The 25,111-nt window shown below is 42.5% G+C and overlaps 1 protein-coding gene across 4 annotated transcripts in view; it reads left to right on the top strand.

Moving 5' to 3' along the window:
* Positions 1 to 25,111, top strand: part of CRTC3 (CREB regulated transcription coactivator 3) — a 262,889-nt gene that overhangs the window by 214,767 nt on the left and 23,011 nt on the right. For all 4 annotated transcript variants that reach the window (XM_077473423.1, XM_077473424.1, XM_077473425.1 and 1 more), the window contains 7 exons: positions 3,093 to 3,178; positions 8,829 to 8,878; positions 12,318 to 12,535; positions 15,633 to 15,928; positions 18,481 to 18,660; positions 21,143 to 21,223; positions 23,878 to 24,082. In XM_077473423.1, the coding sequence (XP_077329549.1) occupies positions 3,093 to 3,178; positions 8,829 to 8,878; positions 12,318 to 12,535; positions 15,633 to 15,928; positions 18,481 to 18,660; positions 21,143 to 21,223; positions 23,878 to 24,082 (1,116 nt within the window). The remainder of the gene's footprint in view (positions 1 to 3,092; positions 3,179 to 8,828; positions 8,879 to 12,317; positions 12,536 to 15,632; positions 15,929 to 18,480; positions 18,661 to 21,142; positions 21,224 to 23,877; positions 24,083 to 25,111) is intronic.

Below are 25,111 nucleotides of genomic sequence, written 5' to 3' on the forward strand. Positions count from 1 at the left end.
GGGTGTAAACAGAGGAGTCCATTTACTCCTAGATGGCTATAGATCAGAGTAGGCTTTGTCCATGTCTGCTCTGCGGAGTGTGAGCAGATACAGCCCTGTCATTCATAAATTACCATTGTTGTGCTAAATCAGTGAACACATTCAATTAATCAACTATATATGTGTATATATTCCTAATGAATACGTATACACATTGTCAATATGCCAATTCAATCAAATATAAATTGGTGTCCATCCAAAAAACGGACACTTTTGACCCTTTTTTGGAAACCAGTGACACTAATGGTGATCAGTGATAAAAATATGCACTATCACTGTACTAATGACACTGGCGGGGAAGGGGATAAACATCTAGGGCAATCAAAGAGTGTGTGCCTAGCAAGTGTTTTACTGTACTATGTGAGGTGCTTTTTTTTTTTTTTTACTCAGGGAAGTAATAGATGAAATCCATACCCATTCCCACTCCTCCCCCCCCCCCCCCCCACGAGGGAACAGAGTTCTGCTGTCTTTTTCACATCAGCGGAGCCCTGTTCTGTGTCTCTGCCTGGCGATTGGTGGGATCCAGCGGACATCCAGTGCCCGGCACCCGCAAATCAGCTTCTGCTGTAAGCACAGCAGAAGCGGCCCACTGGTGGCACGTGTACGTTCCCCCTGGTGGAAGTGCAGAATCACAAATATTATACATATATACATGATTCTGCACAGGAGGGCCATCCTGTAGCAGTTAATCTGTTATAGGGCAGTCCTTAACTAGTTAATGGAATTCACCAAAACCAATGAAAATGCGTGCTTACCAGACCATGATGACCCCCCCCCCCCCCCCCCGATAGTGGTCATCAAGGCTCAGTTGACATGCAGCAGCAATATCCATGGTGTCTCCTCTGATGTCTCCAAAAACAGACTTGTCGAAGGCTCAGATTCATATAAAAACAAGCAAAGAAACGCTCCTCATAGTGCAGGAACTGGAATAATGTATTTGTTTATTTAAAAGCAGACTTTCATAAATGATGAGCATAAAGATTAATATAACCCGGCTGGTGGATCCCTGGTAATTCCCAATACGCGATGACGTCAATGGGAACCTCTGTGGAGGTGCACATTTTCAGTTTTGGTGATGGTGAATTCTATTACCCTTTTCGGGGTTCGGGAAGAAAATAATCTTTTCATTTGGCACAATTAAAGGGGACTTTACCTGTCTGTCTATAGATGCAGGGATTTTAGTTTTAGCATGGACTTCCATTTTAAACTTTCCAGATCACTTCTGGATTTAGAAAAGCTAAACACAAGAGTGTCCTTGAATGGGATCTAAGAAGGAAACAGTTTATGCAAAAGTTACTACCTTGCAAAAACTGTAACAGACCTTGTCCTGCACAATATATTCATGTTACATAAAATAGAAGAACAAGAACACTCTGGTAGTGAAATATGATAAAATATTTCTCAGTGTTTAAACATTGTCACTTGTTGTACCAGAAAACACAAATAAAAACTTGAATCTGCTACATAAAAAACAAAAAAAACAGCTGTAAGGATAAAAAGCAAAAAAGCAGAAGCTATAAACAGGAAACCATAAGAGCCCTTTCACATTACTAGCGTGGGCGCGTTAGTGGTAAAACGCTGCTAGTTTTAACAACGCTTTACCTTTGTCTTAGTGGCGCTTTTTGGGCATTAGTGGGGTGCTTTTAACCCCCGCTAGCGGCCGCAGAAAGGGTTAATAGCACACGTGTAGCCCGGCGGACATCACGTGGGCCTCATGTAACGCGGGAAGCCGAGGACATCATATGGCGCCCGCCCAGTATGGGAGATCCCACCTGCGGACGCCATATGACTATGGTTGGGTAGAGAAGTGCTTAAGTCGTCTGCTTTTCCAACAGAACAAGCACTCCTGCAGATGTAGCAGTTGCAGGAATAAGGCAAAGGCAAATCATCTACCACTGACAGGGGGTGCTTACAATGATCAGGTTTTATTTATTCATATGAAACCTTTATCCCAAAAGGAAAAAACAGTTGCTGTAACTGCAGTGTGAGCTGGAGTTTGGCTTGAATTGGTTAGTGCAACTAAATCTGCTAGTACACCCCCCTCCCCCCAGACTGACAATGCTGCAGTCCAAAAGTGCCTCCTGTGCTCCTTCATTCTGAGATGAGGTGTGTTACTGGCCAGATAACCAGGTGAAAATCCTAAAAAATATAATTTGGTAAGCTACTATAGATTACATTTTTGATTTTCAGTTTATTACCACTTTGAACTTAAATGAGTTGGAAAGGCAGAAGTTTTTTATTTTTTTGCATTCTATGCATTAAGATAAAAAGCCTTCCGTGTGTAGCAGCATCTCTAGACCACCCAAAAGTTGAACTTCCACTTTAAGCACTCCTCGCCCCTTTACATGCCACATTTGGCATGTCGTTTTTTTGGAGGGGGGAGTGGGTACCTTCTTTTTAGTGGGACTTCCTGTCTCACTTCCCTCCTCTTCTCAACCGCCTAGGTGACTCCTCCTCTCGCCCTAGGTGGTCCCTCCATGCCAGCAATCTTCTGGGACACATCACAGGTCTCAGAGGATTGCCTAGCCATTATTAGAGTGCAGCACCCACAGTTGCTATGACGGCATCGGGGAGAGGAGCGAGGCTCTGGGTGCCCGCATCGCTGGACCATGGGACAGGTAGGTGCCTGTTTATTAAACTTTTAATAAACTAAAAGAAGTGGTGGAACTCTGCTTTGAGGTCACTAAACTGTCCCTTTGTTCAGAAAGTTTGGAGACCCCTGGCCTGCTTCCCTGTGGATGGTAAGGTGGACCTTCTCTGGTGTTGGAGAGTTGTGGAAAAGCTATGGCCAGTACTACCCAGAAAGTACTTATAGGGTTGTCTTATCACAGCCATCGAGACGCACAAACTTCAATATTTACTGATACATCAGGCTGAAAATTGGTAAACCTGCACCAAAATGAAAACCACATGGATAGAATAGAACTCCACGGGTCTATGGGAATGTATTTCTTTATAAATAGGATTGGCTGTGTAAAATTGTACATCTTCATTACAGGATGAATTTGTTTGTGAGAACTCTTCTGTAAAAATAATTTCTTGTTCTATTTTAGTTTTTTCCTTTCCAAGTGCTTTGGCGGAAGAGAATCTGGTTAACGTTTCAAAGCCACTGCCGAAACAGCTATGGGAGGCCCAAAAGGTGCAGTTTTATCTTACATTCAATTCTTGTTCATCTATCTATGAAGGTTGTCGTCTCTCCAGGTTGTGGTGTGAATGGCAGAAGTTTGTCACTAGACTAGCTTTATCATTTCTCCAAATGGCTTTTTCAGTTCAAACTATGAAAACTAAAACTAAACTTTTTTCGTTTAAAGTATGTCTATAACATACCCCAGGGTTAATGCCCACATGGGCAACTCAAAAAAAGGGGGGGGGGGGAAACAAGGGGGGCATTGGGACTTTACATGAAGTATGTGGTAGCAAGAGAGTACAAGGTGAACTAATAGGAATTTTATTGATCGTTGCAATTAGATTTACAATAAATAAATAAATACAATGATAAACAAAGTAATAAACAATGCATGATAATGGTAATAATGATAATAATAATACAGCATGATAATAACATAAATATTACAAAGTATCATAATAATAAAACTCCAAAGTTCACCGCAGCAAGATTGAATAAAATGCATCACACATGGGCAACTCGGTCACCATAATCCAACTAGCATGTTCTCATGAAATGTGTCCAGCAGATGTTGCTTGTCCAAAAACCTGGCTAGAGGTGCAAAAAGTTGTGAACGTCGTGTTGTAATCAAGATGATCCAATCACTAAAGTGCCACAAAGTCTAGAGAGGTGTTAACTGAGTTACAAAGCTAATGATATGACTTTTTGTCAAATTTAGAGGGCTTTAAGCTGTTAGAGGGACCCTTGTAAATATTTTAAAGAACTGTATGAAAAACTTTGCATTAGAGTAGCTTTCAGTGGCACAGCTAAAAGGCAAGGTAGCTATTTACAGACTTTTTTTACAGGACATTAGCAACAAGGGTATTTTAAAACTGTTTTATATGTAGATGACAATTGTTATTAACCTTTTCTCTACCAGGACCTGCATGCTTCATTTAAAGTGGTTCTAAAGGCAGAAGGTTGTTTTATCTTAATGCATTCTGTGCATTAAGATAAAAAAAAACTTCTGTGTGCAGCAGCCCACCTAATACTTATCTGAGCCTTACCTTGATCCAGCGATGTTACATGAGAGACTGCTGTCTGGGACTCTCTCTCTTGATTGGCTGAGACACACAGTGGATGCCACTGGCTCCCACTACTGTCAAAGTTAGTGAGCCAGTGAGGAGAGAGAGGGGGCTGGAGCGAGCTACAGCTCCATGTCTGAATAGACACAGAGCAGTGGATCAGTTGGGGTACAACCATAGCAAGCTGCTTGCTGTGGGGGGGGTAGGAGGGAGGGGCCAGGAGCGCCGCCGAGGGACCCGAGAAGAGGAGCATATGGGCTGCTCTGTGCAAAACCACTACACAGAGTAGGTAAGTATAACATGTTTGTTATTTTTAAAAAGCAAGACTTTAAAGTATAACTAAATGCAAAACTGGATTAGAATGCTTGTCAGTTTGTATTGCTGTCTGTGCCCCCATTAGGGAGATTCACCCTCTCTCTCTATTTGTCCTGTTTATTATTTCCGTTGAAAGTAAAAGAAAATCTAACATTTTGGGTTGTCCCCAGAAAAGTAATAGAGGGGGAATCTTCCAATAAGGACACTAGTTCAGTTGACCTGGGAGCCCCAAGGAATTCCCTTAAAGTATAACTGAAGGCAAAACTTTTGTTTTAGTTTTGGATAGAGGGATGGGAACACTTGTCAGTTTCTTTTGTTGTCTGTGTCCCCGTTAAGGAGATCCCCCCCCTTTCTAGTAGTCCTGTTTACCATCATCTTTAAAAGTGAAAATAAAAGAAAATCCCAAATTTTGGGTTGTCCCCAGAAATGTAAGAGGAGAAATCTACCAACGGGGACAATAGTTCTGGTGACCGGGGGGTCCCCAAGGAAGCCCCTTAACTTGTAGGGATTTCCTCTCACTTCCTGTTTAGCTATGGGACAGGAAGTGAAAGAATTTCTCCCCAATGGGACACATATGGTGAAAAAAAATTGACAGAGGCTATAACCTTCCCTTGCTATATCCAATATGAAAAAATATGTTTTGTCTATAGTTCTACATTAATATCGCTTTAACTGTAGGTGGTCAGAGCATTCTTGCAATTTCTTACTTTCCTCCTACAGCTTTCAGAGTTTGTACAAACCCTCCTCATAATGTATTTAATTATTTTAATCCCAGTACTGATTGTAGTGCAAGTCCTGTGATATTCCTGTCCAAATGTTTATCAAAACAATATTTCCTATAAATATTACATTAACATACGTGCACACAAATCCAAAATAACTCTTATTAAATGTAAAGCTTTATTGAGTTATTGGGTAACAAATATTCTTGTAAATTTTAAACTATCATTTTGCTAAATGGTGAAAACCGAAGGTACATAAAACTGCAATTAAGCAACTTGCACTGAAATTCTTGAGGTTGGCTTCTCACTAGTGTTGCAGGAAACGCCTGACTGGCAGTGCCATGTGTACACTTCATTGGTTTGCGTTGCGATAAAATGATACAAACATACACCATACAATGCATACATTTGAAATAATATAATTTTAAATACAGTAGTTAAAAAAAAAGGGGGGGGGGGGAAGCAGGGCTGCTCGTTGACAGGAAGAGATGCAGCGTGGGGTGGCAGAGGGAGCGTGTCTGACAGCCACTGATTATAGCTATTAATTTATTCAACAGAGTTACAGGGACAATGCTACTTTAAATTTATGTCTGATGAAGTGATCATGAGCTATCATTAAGGTGAAAAAAAACCTGGCAGTCACCGACCCCCCAGCCACCTCCCATTTTACTTACCTGAGCCCTGGAATTTCACCTGGTGGAGATGCTCTCTTCCTTTACCCGGGGTTCTCAGCTCTTGATTGGATAGATTGATAACAGTGCAGCCATTTGCTCCTGCTGCTGTCAATCAAATCCAATGACGTGGGCTATTCGTGTCTATGGGCACAAATGCTGGACTCTGGAGCGCACCTGCAAGGTAACCCCCCAGGAGAGCGCTTCTCCTAGGGGGTTTTCTGAAGTGAGGAGGAGCCGTGAGAGCTGCCGAGGGACCCCAGAAGAGGATGTTCGGGGCCACTCTATGCAAAACAAACTGCATAGTGGAGGTAAGTATAACATGTTTGTTGTTTAAAAAAAAAAGGAACCTTTACAATCTTTTTAAAGCAGAAACTGGAATTCCAGGACGTAAGGTTTAAAGGGGTTGTAAACCCTCACAATTCTATGCATTAAGGTGAAAAACCACCTGTGCTGCAGAGCCACTGGCTCCCGCTGCTGTCAATTAAATCCAGTGACAAGGGGGTGGGGCCGAGTCCTGCTGTCTGTCAATGGACGCAGCAGCATGACTCGGGAGCGCGCCTGCATAAATGCCCCCATGGAAAGCGGCTCTCTGTGGGGGAACAGCCACTTTAAAGTGGAAGTTTATTCAGAAAATTAATTCCTGCTAGATTACATCAAGCTGGCCCTAAGTACCTATGCCATTTAAAATCCAATAATAAACTATCTCGCCCTGCTCTGCACATCCACAGATGCTCTCCATTTTTGGTATTGTATTGAACATCAGAGCCCTTAGAGGCCGATCTGCTGACAGCCTAAAGATTTACTGCTGCTCAGTGACTCTGGGCTTTAGAAAAATTGCAGCCTGCAGCAAGAAGAAACAGGAATGATGCTGGAGGCAGTTTTCAGCAAACACTAATTTTGGTAACTTAATTATGAATGTGGAATATATGTTCCTTGCCATAGAACAGCAATTCTCAACCAGGGTTCCTCCAGAGGTTTCTAAGGGTTCCTTGAGCTGTGGCCGATGAACCACCTTTTTGCTGGTGCGTACAGAGTTCAAGATTCAACATCACTTGGCATAGCCAGCAGCACGACACAAAATATCTTTTTAGCTGCCTTTAAGGGTGGCATTCTGAGCACCACTTTAAGGGGAACATTCTTCCTATTGACCCCTAATGAATTGGTTTTAGAAGTGTTCTTCGAGACCTGAACATTATTTCTGGGGTTCCTCTATGGCTAAAAGGTTGAGAGAGCCTGCCATAGAACATCATTTTTATTAAGTTGTTGTTGGTAAAAATGTTGCTTTAACACTTGTGAATGGGCCAACACTGATTACCTGCAAGAACCCCAGCGAGGGTTTCTGTCGATTTTTAGCTGCAGAAGGCAGCCTCTTTGGGGAAAAAAGTATCTGCCTGCTCCTGCAGCTCATTGTGGCCACTCTCATGTAATTACTTGTAGAGTGATCACCTGTAAGTGATTGGCACAGGATGTATGCGAGCAGCTGCGATTAGCTGCGGGAGCCGGCAGCCTCCTATAGCCTTTAATGGGGCTGTCTTCAGCAGTTAACCACCAGGAACCCCTACTGGTGTTTTCACATGTGATTGATGTTGGGACTATTTATTTGCAAGTGTGAATGTGAACTTGCGCTGGCCAGTTGTAAATGTTTCTGTTCTGGCATAACTTTGGCAGTGAAGGGGTTATAGTCCTCATCCTTGTTTAGGGATGGCTGTTTCAGTTTGATAGGGATGGCCTCCTTCATGCTTCTTGTAAAGCAGTAGTTCTTTCTGTCCATAGCATGCAACTCACTGACTTCCAGAAAGTCCCCTCGCCTTGAGATGTTATAGACAGGACATTCTTTCTAGGACAGTCAGGACTTTGCAGTAAATAAGGCAATGCCTAGGATTTTGGTCATGCAGCCTGCACTTTTTTTATTTTATTTATTTTATTTTATTTATAAAGTTGAAATTAAAATGTTCCCAAAGGCCTATAGGCAGCTAAAAAAATTTTTAATTGGATCAAATATATCAAAAAAGTTCTCTTTATTGCGTACAGATATATATGGGACATGCATTAAAAACTACGTTGGCTCTGGTATGAATGATATTCAAAACAAAAGAGATGACAATGTTGCATATGCATATAGTCAGAATTGCAAAGTGCATTTCTCAGTACTGGATGCTACCGCTCAGAAAATTCCAACGCGTTTCGATCGTATTCTGTCCTGATATTCCTCAAGGGGATGAAGACCTCTTTAAATTGGAATATTTTGTGTAACCAGAGCCAATTAAAATGGGAATAGGATGGTTTCCAGGTGGTGATCTATACGGAAAGTGTGCAGAAGGGCCAAAGGGACCCACAGTAAATCCCACCTGCTGGATTTAAGGAAATGGAGAGGATCCCACAAAAAAGCCCTTCATGGTAAAAAGCACTCGATATACAGCTGACACCTTGATGGCAATTTCTTAAAAAATATATATAATAAAAAAAAAAAAAAAAAAATATATATATATATATATATATATATAATTTTTTTTTTTTTTGTATACATATGTGTGTATCCCACTTGATTATGTAGTCAATTCAAATCTAATGTGGATTATCCCTATAGATCCACAGGGACACGTGTAGTTTCCAAGTTTAAAGGATCAAGGATTCATGTAAGGCGATCATTTTGATCCCTCACATATCTGGGTAGGTAAGAGTATCAATGTCTAGAAGCCATTCCCATCCTGCAACTGATCACTCACTGCAGAGTGTAGAGCAATATTTATTTCCAATCCATCTGGACAAATCAGTTATCCGAGTTTAAAAATGTAACTACAGATCCAGTTTAATGTTTTATCCATTTTGAAACTTTTCTGGGTGCTGGCTGAAAGCTGAATTATTTTCTGTTGTGTGCGGTATATAGGTCCAGTCTATGACATCTCGTCCCCGGTCTTGTGAAGTTCCTGGAATCAAGTATGTATTGAAGGCTCTCCTTTTTTATTTATTTTTATGCAATGCTCCCTGCTATACACGTACAGCCATGTATAACTGTAAAACCTTGGTTTGAGAGTGTTTTGCAAGACAAGCTAAATTGTTTAATAAATTTTGACTTGATATATAAGCAGTGTCTTGATATAAGAGTTGCGTCATGTCACAACTAGGAATAAAAGAGAAGAGAGTTGCCTCGAAGGGTAGAAATATGGTTACATTTAAATGTAAAAAGTTGAACTTCCGCTGTCCAGGCTTCACTTCCCGATTCCCTTACTAGCAATGCCGGGGCCTTCACCTGGAGCAGAGGGACAGGTCGGCTTCAGGTGAGGACAGTGCGTACGTGTCCTTATTTTAAAAGTCAGCAGCTGCAGTATTTGTAGCTGCTGGCTTTTAATTTTATTTATTTTAGGCGGAACTCCGCTTTAATGAAGGAACGACATTTAGCAAACGCACATGGTTGATGATTAAAACAGGCACATCTAAGTATGCAGGCATCCGGGGTAAAGCTGTCCACATAGATCATCCTCCTCACCGCCATCGACATCATCCCTTCCACTCTGCGCTCCACGAGCCAAGCCTCGCTTTACGCTCACGATTGCATACTGACAGCGGTGAGAGCCGCCGGTGCGAGGTATGGTCTATGTGGACAGCTTTACCCCAGATACCTACATATGTGTCATGTGAGTTGCTAAACGTTGTACTTTCATTAAATGTAGCCATATTGCTACAATTAGAGGCGCCTCTCTTCTCTTTTTTACTCTGTAGCTCCTGCTGGATTTTACTTCTAAAGCCCCGTACACACGAGCGGACTTTTCAACATCCAAAGTCTGACGGAATGATTCCGGCAGACTATTCGATCGTGTGTGGGCTGCAACGGACTTTTGATTCGCAAAAGTCTGACAGACTTTAGAAATGGAACATGCTTCAAATTTTTCCGCCAGAACTCTGCCGGACCCAGTTCCTACCGAAAAATTCGCTCGTGTGTATGCTATTCCGACGGACTAAAACCGACGCTAGGGCAGCTATTGGCTACTGGCTATGAACTTCCTTATTCGAGTCCAGTCGTACGTCATCGCATTCGAATCCGTCGGAGTTTGGTGTGATTGTGTGTGGCCAAGTCCGCTCATTCGAAAAGTCCGTCAGAACTCTGTCGGAACTCCGTCAGAACTCCGTCGAAAGTCTGTCAGACTTAATCCCTTGAAAAGTCTGGTCGTGTGTACGCGGCATAATCCCCTTGTGGAGGCTTCCATTTGTGGATGGAGATTTTAACCACTTCAATACAGGGCACTTAAACACCTTCCTGCCCAGACCAATTTTGAGCTTTCAGCGCTGTCGCACTTTGAATGACAATTGCGCGGTCATGCTACACTGTACCCAAATGAAATTTTTATCATTTTTTTCCCACAAATAGAGCTTTCTTTTGGTGGTATTTGATCACCTCTGCGGTTTCTATTTTTTGCTAACCAAAAAAAAAATTCCGAAAATTTTGAAAAAAAAAAAAGTTTTTTTTTGTTTCAGTTTCAAAACTTTGCAAATAAGTAAGTTTTCTCCTTCACTGATGGGCACTGATGGGGTTACACTGATGGGCAATGATAAGGCGGCACTGATGGGCACTGATGAGGTGGCACCAATGAAGTGGCACTGATGAGGTGGCATTGATGGACACCGATATGTGGCACTGATGGGCGGCACTGATGGGTGGCACTGATGGGCGACACGGATGGGCACTGATAGGTGGCACAAATTGGCACGGATTGGCATGGATGGGCATGGGTTAGGCGGCACAGGTGGGCATGGGTTAGGCGGCACAGGTGGGCATGGGTTAGGCGGCACAGGTGGGCATGGGTTAGGCGGCACAGGTGGGCATGGGTAGGCGGCACAGGTGGGCATGGGTAGGCACTGATAGGCGGCACAGATGGGAACTGATAGGCGGCATTGTATTATAATATATTATACTAATGGGTGCCAATCAATAATGCATGCCAATCAGTGATGCCCATTGTGGGCACTGATTGGCATCCATTATGGGCACTGATTGGCATCCATTGTGGCACTGATTGCAATCCCTGGTGGTCTAGGGTGACATACCTTGTCCTTGGCATCCCTGGTGGTCTAGTGGCATCCCTGGTGGTCCAGTGTGGGCATCCTCGGGGGGGCTGTGCTGATAATCGATCAGCACAGACCCCCCCCTGTCAGAGGAGCAGCCGATCGGCTCTCCTCTACTAGCGTCTGACAGACGCGAGTGAGGAAAAGCCGATCACCGGCTTTTCCTATTTACACTGTGATCAGCCGTGATTGGACACGGCTGATCACGTGGTAAAGAGTCTCCGTCAGACTGACACCCCGCAACAACGATCATATGACGTCCGGTCAGGATTATGACACCACTTTGCCGCCGTCTATTTTCTATAGGGCGGGCGGCAAGTGGTTAAGGTTACACAATCTATCACATTGCTATAATCTTTTTATATGGACTATAAACTGAAGGCCTATGAATAAATGGTTGTGTCCTTTCAGTTTCCATTATTTCTTATGGGGAAATTTGCTTTGATATACAAGTTCTTTGGGTTACAAGTATGTTTCTGGAACAAATTATGCTCACAATCCAAGGTTTTACTATATTATAATATGAGAAGTCTGTGTAATGTATGCAACAAATGGGTGAGCGGTTATTCCTCATTTCTTCAATTGCTGTGGGTCAGTGTTTCTGACAATGTTGAAGCTGAGGCAGCAGCAGGATAGCCAGATAATGAACATTTTAAAAATGAGAAGTTAGCAATGGCAGCCTCCATATCGCTCACATGGCAGGGTTTCCTTTCAGCAAATGCAGGAAGTAGGGATGGGCAGATAAAAGGGTTTGTATTTCATGGATAGAATGCAATGGTTTTTCACAGAACAGCCCTGATCTTCCTCTTCTGGGGATCTCCCGCCAGTGCTTCCAGCTCCTCTAACGCTTGCTAGTAGGAGCGCTTGTACAGGCTCTTTACTCGTACAAGGTAGTTGGAATAGGATTTAGAAGGGGGTGGGAGAAGGTTAGTGATAGCCTGGACTACTACTTTTAATGTCAGTATGATTGCGGAATAAAGCTAAACTGAAATTCTACCACTGCTAGCTGCACCATACCGCCTGTTAGCAATAGCCTAGACTTCCACTATAATATAGGTAACTTATAGTTTAAACAGTTTTCTACTGTAGATAAAAAAGTGATCAGCGCAATTATATGTAAACTATAATTTGATCACTTTTGTATGTACACCAATTTTTGTGTACTGTATACACTTTAGGTCTATCCATGATTATTTACTTATTCTTATGAGATTAGATTTATTCACATAGTTTTCTACTGTAACCAATTTAGTATCAATATTGCTAATATGACAAGTAGAATTGATCAATTTGCATATCCTCTTTTCACCTACAGAGTGTTTCCATCTTCTGATCAGAACGCAGGCCTCTCACATTTCCAGGGGAATCTAAACACAGGTGGTTCACTGCCAGACCTTACAAACCTCCATTTCCCCTCTCCGTTGCCCACTCCCCTGGACCCAGATGACACGGCATATGGGAGCTTAGGCACGGAAAACAGCACGAGTGGGCTACCTGCTGCTATGACTCACCTGGGCATCAGTAACTCTCAAGGTCAGTGATGTACAGACAATTCCTAAATAGAACTATAAGGCTACCAGACTTGAACTCTTTAGGCTATTTTTTTTTTCTTTTTTTGTAATGGCTTTTTTTGCTTTGATTCAAAAAAAAATTTTTCAGTTGGTTAAAGGCATTAATACAGAGATTGGCTAAATTTAAACCCAGTTGAAATATTGCACTTTTTTTTTAATTTCTTATTTTTTTATACAATACATATTATAACAAGCCACACAACGTGGACTGCAACCGGCCACGAACTTGCCGGTACACTACTTTTTTTTATTTTGCTGGATCTAAGAGGATCTCATTGTCTGTGGGCTTTTCACATAACTGGCTCACCTGCGTAAAGATTTTTCAGGGTACTATGAGCATGTAGCACTTTGTCACGTCTTTTTCTGTGTGCACTGATGGAGCTAAAATGATTGACAGCTCTCCCCCCCCCCCCATCATTATCGCCAGCACTGCTGTTCAACCATGCTGCTTTTTTTGCATATTTTGAGTAACTTGTTCCCACCACAGCATGGAGAATGGCAATTGGCAATGAACATTATTTGTAAGGTCAGTTAGCATCTCACATTTTGTGTTCCGAAAAGAAATATGAAACAAGGTTATGGAGGATTTATTCCAGTAGTGGCTATATAGATCATGCCGCTTTCAATGAAACACACATATCTTATTAGAATGGCAACAGACGTCTAGGGAACAGGAAGAATGTGGAGCTCTGTCTGTGTAGTGCGGAGGAACTCGTCCGTTTACTGTCAGTCCCACATAAGAATATCGGCGCTCATTTACCCCCAGTAACTTGTACAAAAGATACTTACTGTTCCAACTCTGATCCCCAATAAATAGTGTTGTCAAATGTAGGCCCTCACATTGTGCAGCATCCAAACTCACAGCTGCAGGGATCAACCACGTCTCCTCTGTGTGCTCTGTTATTGTCGACAACTGCACAGCGTCCCTCTTTTGGGACTTTTGGCCTGTTCCTCCATCTGCTTGGTTAAGATGTACTTTTTTGACTTTTGTTTTTTGGCCACTAGTTGCTGGCTGAGAAGTGGTTTCTAGGAAAGAAAGCATGACACTGCTGTCCACACTCTGTTCCACCAATCAAGGTTTTCATAGCCAAAATAAACATCCTCAAATGCTGCCATGCCAATGTTTGATCCAGTGACACATCAAAAGATAGATCCCTCTGATTTCCCCTTAAAAACGGACCATGCTGATCATGAGAGCACAGTGTAGTCCGTTTTCTAGCTGTGCTGAGAACTCAGCCTGCTCTCCTTCAATGATCAGACTTGTGCTGACACGCCCACCCACTCCTTGGGAAGACCAGTGTGCTGCAGCTTCTTTTTCCCCTAACTCTCTGAGCACCTTATGCAGCTGAGGTGATATAACGCACACACATACATGTGTTTGCCATTCAGTTCTATTTTAAACTGAATGGATTATTTAATAAGGTGAAGGTTTACATATACCGTACTTTAAATGTAGCAATGAGGAACACCCAATCCGAAGCCAAAGAGGGTTGTGGGTTGGGGTCGACCGATATCGTTTTTTAAGGACCGATACCAGTTTTTTGGCTGCCATTCAAGCCAATAGCCGATATCAAGTGCCGATAGTCTGTAGATTTAAACTTTTTTTATTTTTACACTGTCCTCTTTTAAAAAAATTTTTTATCACTTTTATTGTTGTCACAAGGAATATAAACATCCCTTGTGACAGTAATAGGCATGTGACAGGTACTCTTTATGGAGGGATCTGGGGTCTATAATCTATACCCCAAACCCCCTCATCTGCACTTGAAAGTATTCAAAATGTCAAGATCAACGTTTTTGCATACTTTCTATTTTTTAAAACTGGTGCCTTTAGGGTGCCAGTAATATGGATGTAGGGTCATGACATCGCTTCCAGGTTACTAGATCCGGGTCTTTGGTTGCTCGGGCCTCCCGGTTTCAGGAAGGGGGGAAGACGTTCCCTCCGGCAGCTTGAACTAACAGCCAAGCGTCTGCTGAGCCACATCGGTTGTTGTTACAAGACATCTGACCGTTCGCTCTAAAGAACGGTCCCGGGATGATGTTGGCAGCTGCATGAATAACCCAGGCACAACCCCTTGAAGCAATATCGGTAACATTGGTAAGTTTGTGACCGATATCGATGCTTCAAAAAAAATGTATATCGGCCGCACAGATAATCGGTGGACCCTTAGTTGGGGGGGCGGATTTGAGTGTTACCCACCGCTAGTCGCCTCCTGTTTGGCGGTTTTTGTCCATGGAGTAAGATGAAAACACCAAAATAGCACTGGCACCAAGGATAAAACTTTACTTGAAAGGCGACAAAGTAGATAAGATATAGCATAATTCTAATGCTAGGTAATCTCCAGAAAAGATTGCTACATTGCTGTTGGATAATTTGCTTTGCATTGGTGAATTTTCCTGTAAAGTAATGCCACTTCTTCCCTCCTGGTACTGTTCAGCTCAGCTGAAAATGAAAGGTTAATAAGATACGGTGCATGTGACACAGACTGGCAAGTACCAGGGCTGAGCTAAAACTAGGGTAAGTGGTGAGCCAGAAAAAATAAGAAGAAGAAAAGCACATGGAAATCTTTTTTTTTTTTTTTTTTCCTTTCAATGGGGTCTTTGTACCCTACATCCCACTCTCTTTGACTTAAAAATGCAAGTTCAAGTTCCATGAAGCCGTTCTGATAATGCTGCCATTATATGGCTGTGAATAGGGGTTTGTCTGTAGAAAAGTCAGAAGGGCCAGGATAAATCACTTGGTTGGTTTACTGAATTTCATTGGTACATAAAACTTCAGTAATAATCTGTAAGATTACTCTAAGATAGACATTTATTGACTTATAACAGGTGCAGGGGCTCTTAAAACCTCAAACGTATTTCTTCTGGCGAAGGGATAGTTGGATGAATTGACAATTACAGCGGTGCTTTCATTGCTAATCTTCTTTTCAGGTGTTGAGTTTCTTCATCCTGGCTCTGTGCCTATGATCTAAGGAGATGCCAGCATACTCTTCTATGTTACCTTGATAGAAAAGCAAACGTTGTATTGGCTTCACTCACTTTTTTTTTTTTTTTTATAGGTTTGCAGAACACACGGAGCAATCAACCCATTCAAGGAACAATGAACAACACCTCACTTGCCTCTTCTGTAAACAACCATGGTCCGCCATCTGGCCGATCCAACACATCGCTTCACCCGTCTCTTCGTCTGGCCTCCCTTAGCAACCCTTCTCTTCCAACAGCTGCTCTTGGCAGTTCCCCAAGACGAAGGCACACTCCTGTCAGCCCTCTCACCTTGACGCCAGGCAGCGATCCAAGCCGATGTGTTAGTGGCCAGTTTTCACCTACCAGCCCCATGAGCATGGCAAGCTCTCAGGTAAAGTTTCAGCAGGCAATCTTGTGTGTAGCTGGTTTAAAATGATAAAAGATTGTGTTTGTGGCCTGTGGGGGTTTTCACTTATGGACTTTCTGTGGCTGTATAGAGGGGCCCCCCTTTTCGCAGCAGCTCTGCTGTTTAATACTAAAAACGTGTGATTGAATTAAATTAAATTGAGTTTATTCTGGTCGGGATCTATACATTCAGATGTATTAGTAGTAGTAGTATTTGCTTTTCCAACTGCATTTTAATATAAACCAGGGGTGTCCAAACTTTTGACCTTCCTGGCCACATTGGAAGAAGAGGAATTGTCTTGGGCAGCACATAAAACACACGAACAATAAGGATAGCCGATGAGCAGAAAAAGTTAGGCATTTTACAAGTTAACAATCGCTGATATAGATAATGTTCCTATCTGAGTAATATAACTTCCTTTTTTTTATTATTATTATTATAAAAGTAAAATGGGGCAACCTAAAAATAGTGCGATATTTGACACTGTTTTTGATACATGAACACAACAATATCTGGTTCTATGGTTGAAGTAACAAGTCTCAATCAATTCCCAAGGTGCTCATCAGATATTTTGGTTCTAATTTTGCCCTTCCTGTGCTTAAAGTGGTTGTAAACCGTTGCAAACCACTTTGACCTACAGGTAAGCCTAGATTAAGGCTTACCTGTAGGTCCAAGAAATATCTCCTAAACCTACACGGTTTAGGAGATATTTACAAAAAGACAGGCACCGATGTCTAGGCGCACTGAACGTGCCGCTGTTAACGGCGATATGCCACGAGTGGCGGCTCCCGTGCGCATGCGCGGGAGTGATGTCATCGCGGCGCCGTTGAATGACAGCGCCAGAGCAGCGAGACCCACCAAGAAGATGGAGGCTCCGTACACAAGGGGACAGCGGTAACTTCGATGCATAGTAGTCCATTATGCTTTACCTTTGCAGGGAATCAAAGAGGAAGTAAACCCATTAGGGTTTACTTCCTCTTTAATCCTTGAAAATAGTTGCTCACAAATATAGGTACTGCCTGATGACATGAATAAGGAGTGATTGTGAAGAGTGGAGATTTTTCTTTGGGAAGGTAAAACTTATAAAAGTCTAGTAAAGGCACACTGTCAAATATTTCTTCGGGCCGCTAAGTGTAAATGCATTTTTACAAAAATAAAATAAATTTAGTTGGGCTGCCGTCTTGGGCCGCAGGTTGGACACCCCTGTTGTAAAGCCATCTCGGGCCACAAATTGGACATCCCTGTTATAAAGCCGTCTTGGGCAGCAGGTTAGACATCCCTGTTATAAAGCAGGTTAACCAATAATACGTTATTTTCTGTTCCTTGATGACTCGGGCATGATTACAAACATCATGGCTGTGGTTTGTCTCTGGGTGAGGGAAATATTCCAACTGAAGCTGAAGATACACTCCTAACAAACCAGCCGAAAGTCAATCAGTGGGTGCCTCTGAAGGCACCACTCCACCTGATGTCCTTCAATTTAAAAATGATGGAACTGGGCAAAGAATCGTTGGCTGAACTGCAGCTACATCCAATCAGATGCAGGCATGGTTCAAGTATTCTGACAGCCAGTAGCACTAGCTGTCAGAATAAAATGGTCACAGCAGAAGATTGGGTCCATCTACTTTATGTACTGATAGATTTAGTTCAGCCTGCAGGCTGAAATAAATCTATGAGTGTAAAGCCAGCTTTAGACTGCCAAGGAATTTATCACACTCAGTAGGAACAATAGGGATAACCCCTCCCACACAGTTTTCATAGACTGTATCTTTGTGGGCATCTGAGGTGTAGCTATAGTCTTTTTTTCTTAAATGGTAGAGAATGGTTAGAACCTAGATCAGTGTCCTCACTAAGGAGATTCACCAACACTGTGTCCTGGTGACATTATCATGCAGGTATAAGGTAGTAGGAAATATAAACCTTTCCAGGTTGTCACCAGAACAGGTGATGAGGGGAAATATTCAAATGGGGACATACTCGTGACCACTATCTAGAGCCGGCCATAGACAAATTGAAAATCTTGCTGAACCAGACTAACATCAATACATCTATGGGCCGGCTTGTTCAACCAGCCTGTTGGATTTAATTTTGTGTGATCACTGCCGGCAGCTATAGCCACCAGCAATGATCATTGTATTCTGAGGGCGGGGAGACTTCCTGCTGTCAGAATACAATAGCACAGCGAGAGGGATTCATGCGATTTCCTTTCATTGCACAAACTATGGCTTTCTTTAGAGGGGATTTAAGCTTCATATGCAGAGGTTTCCTGCTACTTCCTGTAGTGACTACAGAAGAGGAAGTGTATAGAAGTGTACAGAAATCAGTGGGACATGGACAGCAAAACAAAAGGCCTCACAGGAATTTTATGCATTCCCTATTATATCAAAAAAAGTAAAACAAAACAAAACAATTTTCACTACATTTGGAGAAAACAATACTATAGAGCCACTCCAGTATGAACTTTTGCAAGAAACAACCTGCTGCCTAGATGCCATTGGCTATTCTCATGTTAAATTTTCATATTTCTAATTTTCTAGGGAGTTGCTATGGACAGGATTCCTCTTTCTTTGCCTCCACAGGAACCTCCTCCACCTTATCCTATGTACCAAGACCAGTCCCAGCATCCACTACAACAAATGCACGATCCTCATGAATCCCAAAATTTACAGCCTCCCTCACCTGTGCCGTGCCCTCCTCTTGATCTCAATTTGGCTAATGTGAGTATAGTACCCGAGATGCCGTCAGTGTTCTGATTTCCTCACATTTACCTCTCCATTCATTGCATTGCTACATTTAGCCTATGAGTTGTGTTTCTTTTCCTTTTCTCCTCTTGCCTTTCCTTATTTTTTCATATGCTGTCATGGTTGAGATGGTGAATTGTTTTGTCAGATTTAGAACAAAAAGGTTAAGACTAAAGGATCAAAGGACTGAGCGCATTGGATAGAACATTGTATTTATGGGGAAGTGTGTTCTGCTAGACCCCGCTGTCTTTCTGTCCTTCTGTCATCCTGTGTCAGCCTTTCCTGAGCTTGGGTTGGTTGTAAGCATAGCCGGATACACAGTTCTTTGCAGTAAAGCATTGAGAATGTAAGAAGAGTATCACCCTTTCTTTTGAAATCTAAAAATTTCTCTCAATTGAATGAATGACTGAATCAGGGATGCTCAGTCTTTTGAAGCCTGAGGGCCAGGGCTTTTTTTTCAGTTGGAACGCGAGGAAATACACCTCCAGCACTGAATGTAAGTAATTGATGCTGAAGGGGATATATCCTATGTTGCTGGGGGACAATCGTTGCTGGGAAGGATCTGCTGTTGAGGAAGGAGTCTATTGAAACTGGCTATTTGAAGTCTACTGTATATGGGGGGGCGGCGTTCCTTGTTGCCATCTACAGGGGATCTATTTTACTGCCTTTCTTGTTATCCTTAACAAATTCCATTAAATTTTTTAGCACCACAAAATAATACTTGGTTCTGTAGTCTCAAAAAGGGGGCGTTACTGGGAGGCGGGTAGGGGGCAGAATCGAGGAGAATAATGCTCTGAGGTGGGGAGGTAGGTGGCAGGGACAAGTTGTGGATCGGAAAGGGGTAGTTCCTGCACCCATTCATTGAGAAATAAAAGCCTTGGTGAGGGCCGCTTAAGTGGTTTGCTAACCAGTCGTGGGCCACAATTAAATGAAATGATTTAGAAATTACAATGTTTTATATTGAACAGCATAGAGCTGCACGATTAATTGTTATAAAATCGTGATCTTGATTCAACCCCCCTTACGATCTTCATCCTGCATTTCCTGGATTCAGTGCAGAGAGTTCTCTGCTCACAGCTGGCAGATGTAAAAAAAAAAACAGGCAGGCTGCCAAGTTTATCACAACATTGTCAGCGCTGGGAGATCACTATAAACAAAGCATAATTTTGTTATTTTAGATCAAAGGAATGAGCTTCAGTTTGTAGATGAGGGCAGTTTAACCACTTAAAGCAGAGTTCCACCCAAAAATGGAACTTCTGCTTTAAGCACTCCTGGTCCCCTGACATGCCACATTTGGGATGTCACTTATTTTTTTTTTTGGATGGGGGAGCAGGGACCTAGTTTTGACAGGTACCCAGCTCCAACTTCTGCCCATTGTGCCAAGGACGAAGTTCTTCTCTCCTCCCTCCCTGCAATTTTTTGGAACATGTCGCAGGTAAGCTTGCCCGGCCATTCAGAACATGCAGCGTGACTCGCACAGTGCGCACCCAGCTGTGAAGCCGCAAGCTGTCACAGCTGGTTACCCACACTTGCAATGCTGGCGCCACAGAGAGAAGGAGAGAAGCGCGGCTTTGGGCAGTCACATCGCTGGAGCGTGGGACAGGTGACTGGGACTGCCGACTTTCAATAAACACAGAAATACGTGGAAGTGCAAGTTATATACTGCAAACCAGTATTTTTGCTAAAAAATTACTTAGAACCTTATATATATATATATCTTTTTTTTTTTTTTTTACGACAATTCAGAGTGGAGGTTTACCCACTGTTCACAATCACATTGTGATTGCAAAAATCACATTTTGTACTACCAGATCACTATTAAATCCTACTCTCGCGTTCACGTGTGACCAGTCAAAAAAACCCTGAACCAGTGTTGCAGCCTTTACTATCTCAGGGTCTTTGTCCACAGTCCTTGTTTTAGCAATTCAACGGATGGTTGCAATCTAAACAAAAAAAACAGCCTGGGGAATGGCAAGTACTAGTAGTGCAATACATTTCTTTATTAAGCAAAGATAAAATGACACAATATGCTCCCAGAATGACGACAAGCTCATCTCACACAGCTGTGAGAATCCATCTTCAGAACTCCTGTATTGATGCCACTGGATATAATCCACTCGGCTAAAGCCCCCTCTCCCCATGTCTATGTGTTAGGAAAGAAAGAGAAGAGCAGGGAGCCGGCCACAATAATAGCTTGTGTATGACTTCTGCGAAGATTATGGAGAATCGGCAATCATTCAGTAAGAGCGGTTTGCACCCGAAACTGCTATAGGCTTGAGGTCACGGGTTGAGCATGCCTGCGCTAAATGTAGGCCAAATTAAGCATTATGGTTTTGTTTTACACCAAAAGCACTAAGAGTTTGGTCAGAAAATGAAATGTTCAAGAATTGACAGCCCACTGGGCCAGAATGGTAGCCTGTTAATCATCAAAGTAATTTTTGTGTTTTCCTTTCCATAGAACTCTTTGAGTGGCTTCTTTGCTGATGCCTTCCTTGATCAGCAACAACCTAATAGACAAGGAAAGTACCTATGGCACCAGGTTAGTTCACTGATTTAACATGCATTTCAACAGATTTTAGTTTTTTTTTCATTTTAACCACTTCAATACTGGGCACTTTTGCACCTTCCTGCCCAGGCCAATTTTCAGCTTTCATTGCTGTCACTTTTTAAATAACAATTGCGCGGTCATGCTACACTGTGCCCAGACTAAATTTTTTATCATTTTTTTTTTCCACAAATTGAGCTTTCTTTTGGTGGTATTTGATCACCTCTGCGGTTTTTATTTTTTGCTAAACAAATAAAAAAAAAATGAAAATTAAAAAAAAAAAAAAAAAAAAGATTTTCTTTGTTTTTGTTATAACATTTTGTAAAAAAGTTAATTTTCTCCTTCACTGATGGGCACAGATAAGCTGCACCGATGGGTGGCACTGAAGGGCTGCACTGATGGGTGGCACTGAAGGGTACTTAGGGGTGGTACTGATATACAGCACTGATGGGCACTAAAAGGTGGCACTGATGGATTTAACTGATAGGTATCACTGGTGGCACTGGCAGGCATTTTGATTGGGCACTGATTGGCAGATGCCTGGGCACTGATTGGCAGCTGCCTGATGGTCCAGTGTGGTGGCATGCCTGGTGGTCCTGGGCAGGCATCCGAAAGGGGGACTGCGCCGATAAACAATCGGCACAGACCCCCCCCCCCCCCCCCCCCGTCAGGAGAGTAGCCAATCGACTCTCCTCTACTCGCATCTGTTAGACACGAGTGAGGAAAAGCCGACCAATGGCTCTTCCTGCTTACATCGTGATCAGCCGTGATTAGACACTGCAAGATGGTAAAGAGGCTACACGTGTGCGTGTGTGTGTATATGTATGTGTATGTGTGTGTGTGTGTGTGTGTGTATATATATATATATATATATCTATCACGTTTACTACTTTTTTTTTTAACTGTTGGGATTTTTTTTTTTTTTTTATTATCACTTTTATTCCTGTCACAAGGAATGTAAACATCCCTTGTGACGGCAATAGGCACGCGAAATCCCTTTATGGAGGCATTTGGGGTAAAAAAGACCCCAAAGCTCTCATCTGCACCTTTATTTTTATTTTTTTAAATGGCACCGATGACATCCGGTTCATGTGTGGGCACACAGGCCCTGATGTCTTTATATTTTCTTTCACATGCAGGCAGTGTTGGGGTATGAGGACCCTTTTAAACAGCGTTTATTAAGGGATTGTGATCACATGATGTCAATTGTATTAGTTCTTGTTGTCCTTTAACCACTTCAATACCGGGCCTTTTCTGGCACTTCTCTCCTACGTGTAAAAATTATAATTTTTTTTTGCTAGAAAATAACTCGCAACCCCCAAACATTATATATATATATATATATATATATATATATATATATATATATATATATTTTTTAGCAGACACCCTAGGGAATAAAATGGCGGTCATTGCAACTTTTTATCTTGCACGGTATTTGCGCAATCATTTTTCAAATGCCTTTTTGGGGGGAAAAAACTGTGTTATGAATTAAAAAATAACAAAACAGTAAAGTTATCCCAATTTTTTTGTATAATGTGAAAGATGTTACGCCAAGTAAATGGATACCTAACCTGTCATGCCTTAAAATTGCTCACACTCGTTAATGGCGCCAAACTTTGATATTTAGAAATCTCCATAGGCGACGCTTTGACATTTTTACAGGTTACCAGTTTAGAGTTACAGAGGAGGTCTAGTGCTAGAATTGCTACCGGTGACGGGCGTTTTAAAAAAATATATATATTATTATTTTACTTAATTTTTTTTATTTTTGCACTTTTTTTTACATTTTTATTTTTTGGATCACTTTTATTCCTATTACAAGGAATGTAAACATCCCTTGTAATAGGACTCTATTGTGACAGGTCCTCTTTATGGGAGATTCGGGGTCAATAAGACCCCACATCTCTCCTCCAGGCTGGAAAGCATTAGATCGAGAAAAAAAATTCACAGATCTCATGCTGACAGCCGCGATCGCAGCTCTATTTACTTCCAGGAACCTCCGATGGTCATTGAGATGACTGGTCGTCGTCATCCGGCACCTGCCAATTCTTTCTCCGGGCCCCCGAAGGCAAGGTAGAACCCGCGGAAGCACTGGCGGGGGGTGTCACCTCCTGTCACCTATGAGAACGATCAAGTGGCGGAACTTATCGTGCACAAAATCGCCAGCTGGAAAGAATATCTGAATGATGCCTGTAGCTGCAGGCATCATTCAGATATCCCCACTCGGCCAAGGACATCATAAGTATTGAAGTGGTTAGGGCTTGGTTCACACTGGTGCGAACACCGACATCACGTGATTCACACCGCATTGCTGTGCAGATCACATACAACCTGTATGGCTGAAATCGCATTCACACCAAAATGGTGCAGGATCCTTTTTTTTTTTTTTTTTGGCCCGCACTGGAATCGGATCGCATTGGTTCTATTGACACCCGCAGCAGTTCGCAGAGGGCAGAGTGAACTGCCTGTGAGTGACATGCGATGCGGGAACCCGCACAGGAATCGTGCTGCTTCCTGCATCACATGTGTGAACCCAGCCTAAATGTTTTGCTCCTCGTTTATAGAAAGAGATGTTTTTATTTAACTTTTATATAACATAATTTACTGGCCTTCATGGTGAATTATAATTTCTGTTTACTTTTCAGCAAGAACCATATGATATGTACGAGAGTCCGAGCAATTCTCTACCCAACACCAATTTCTTTGATCCAAATATGAATCTCCAGTACTCCCAGGCAGCCATGATGGGACTAGGAGGGAGCCATGGAAACCTCCAGGACCCCTTCCAGTTGCGGTCAAGCTACTTGTATTCCAACTACGGGGGAAGTGTTCCCAACATCATCTTAACAGGTGAGCTCTTATTGAGAACAGAATATTTGCTTTACTGCTATCGCACAACTTTGTAAACAAATCTTTTGTAAGGGCCAGTTCACACCACATACAGTCCAGTGCGTTTTTGTTTTTTTTAATCAAAAACACATAGATAGTAGGTCATATGGTTTTCAGTGGCATCGTTCACACCAGTGCGTTCAGTTCTGGGGGGGGGGGAAAAGTAGAACATGCTGCATGTTTTCTGCACTGGACTGTACTGGAAACGCATAAAAAATGCACTGAAACGCACGTCCTATTTTTAAGGTTAAGAAAAAAAGGTAAACATGCACTGGAACGCATGAAAAACGTGCATGCAGAAAAGCATCTGGGAACACATCCGGACTGCATTTCTTTGGTGTGGACTGGTGCTTTCCAGTGCATTTTTGATGCTTTTTTCCGCGTTCCAGTGCAGGAAAAATGCAGCATTTTTACTTTTCTTTTTCTGGAACTGGAAAGCCCTGGAACTGTAACTCCTCTGGTGTGAACTATGCCATTGGAAACCATATAACCTACTTTCCATGCATTTTTTGATGCAGAAAAAAAATAAAACTCACTGGACTGCATGTGGTGCAACCTGGCCCTAAGGCTTTAAAAACGAAATCCTGGTGGAACACAAGCCCAGCCAGCATTAGTAGTGTATGGGGTTTTAGCCCCGCTTTACACTATTGCGATGCCAGACATTGCATGTAATGCGCAGTGCACTGCTGTTCACGTTACATGCGATGTCTGTGTGGGTGCAATGTCAGCCATACAGATATTATGGCTGATATCGCACCGCATTCGGTGCAGACACGCAAAGGACCCTTTTTTCATTTCGGACCAGAATCGGATGGCATGTGTGTTTACACATATGCGATTCGATTTATGTCCGATCTGTCAGTTTGCAGTGCGATATGCGAGCTGTAATGGGGGTGTAGTTAACATGTAATGACACTCCCCAGCAGTTCGCATATGGCAGTGTGAACTGCCTTGCGTGCCGGGTGCAATGCGGGAACCCCGCAGTTGATT

This window comes from Lithobates pipiens, unplaced genomic scaffold, assembly GCF_037356315.1.
Source record: "Lithobates pipiens isolate NorthernLeopardFrog02 unplaced genomic scaffold, aLitPip1_a1.2 Scaffold_8, whole genome shotgun sequence".
Classification (NCBI taxonomy): domain Eukaryota; kingdom Metazoa; phylum Chordata; class Amphibia; order Anura; family Ranidae; genus Lithobates; species Lithobates pipiens.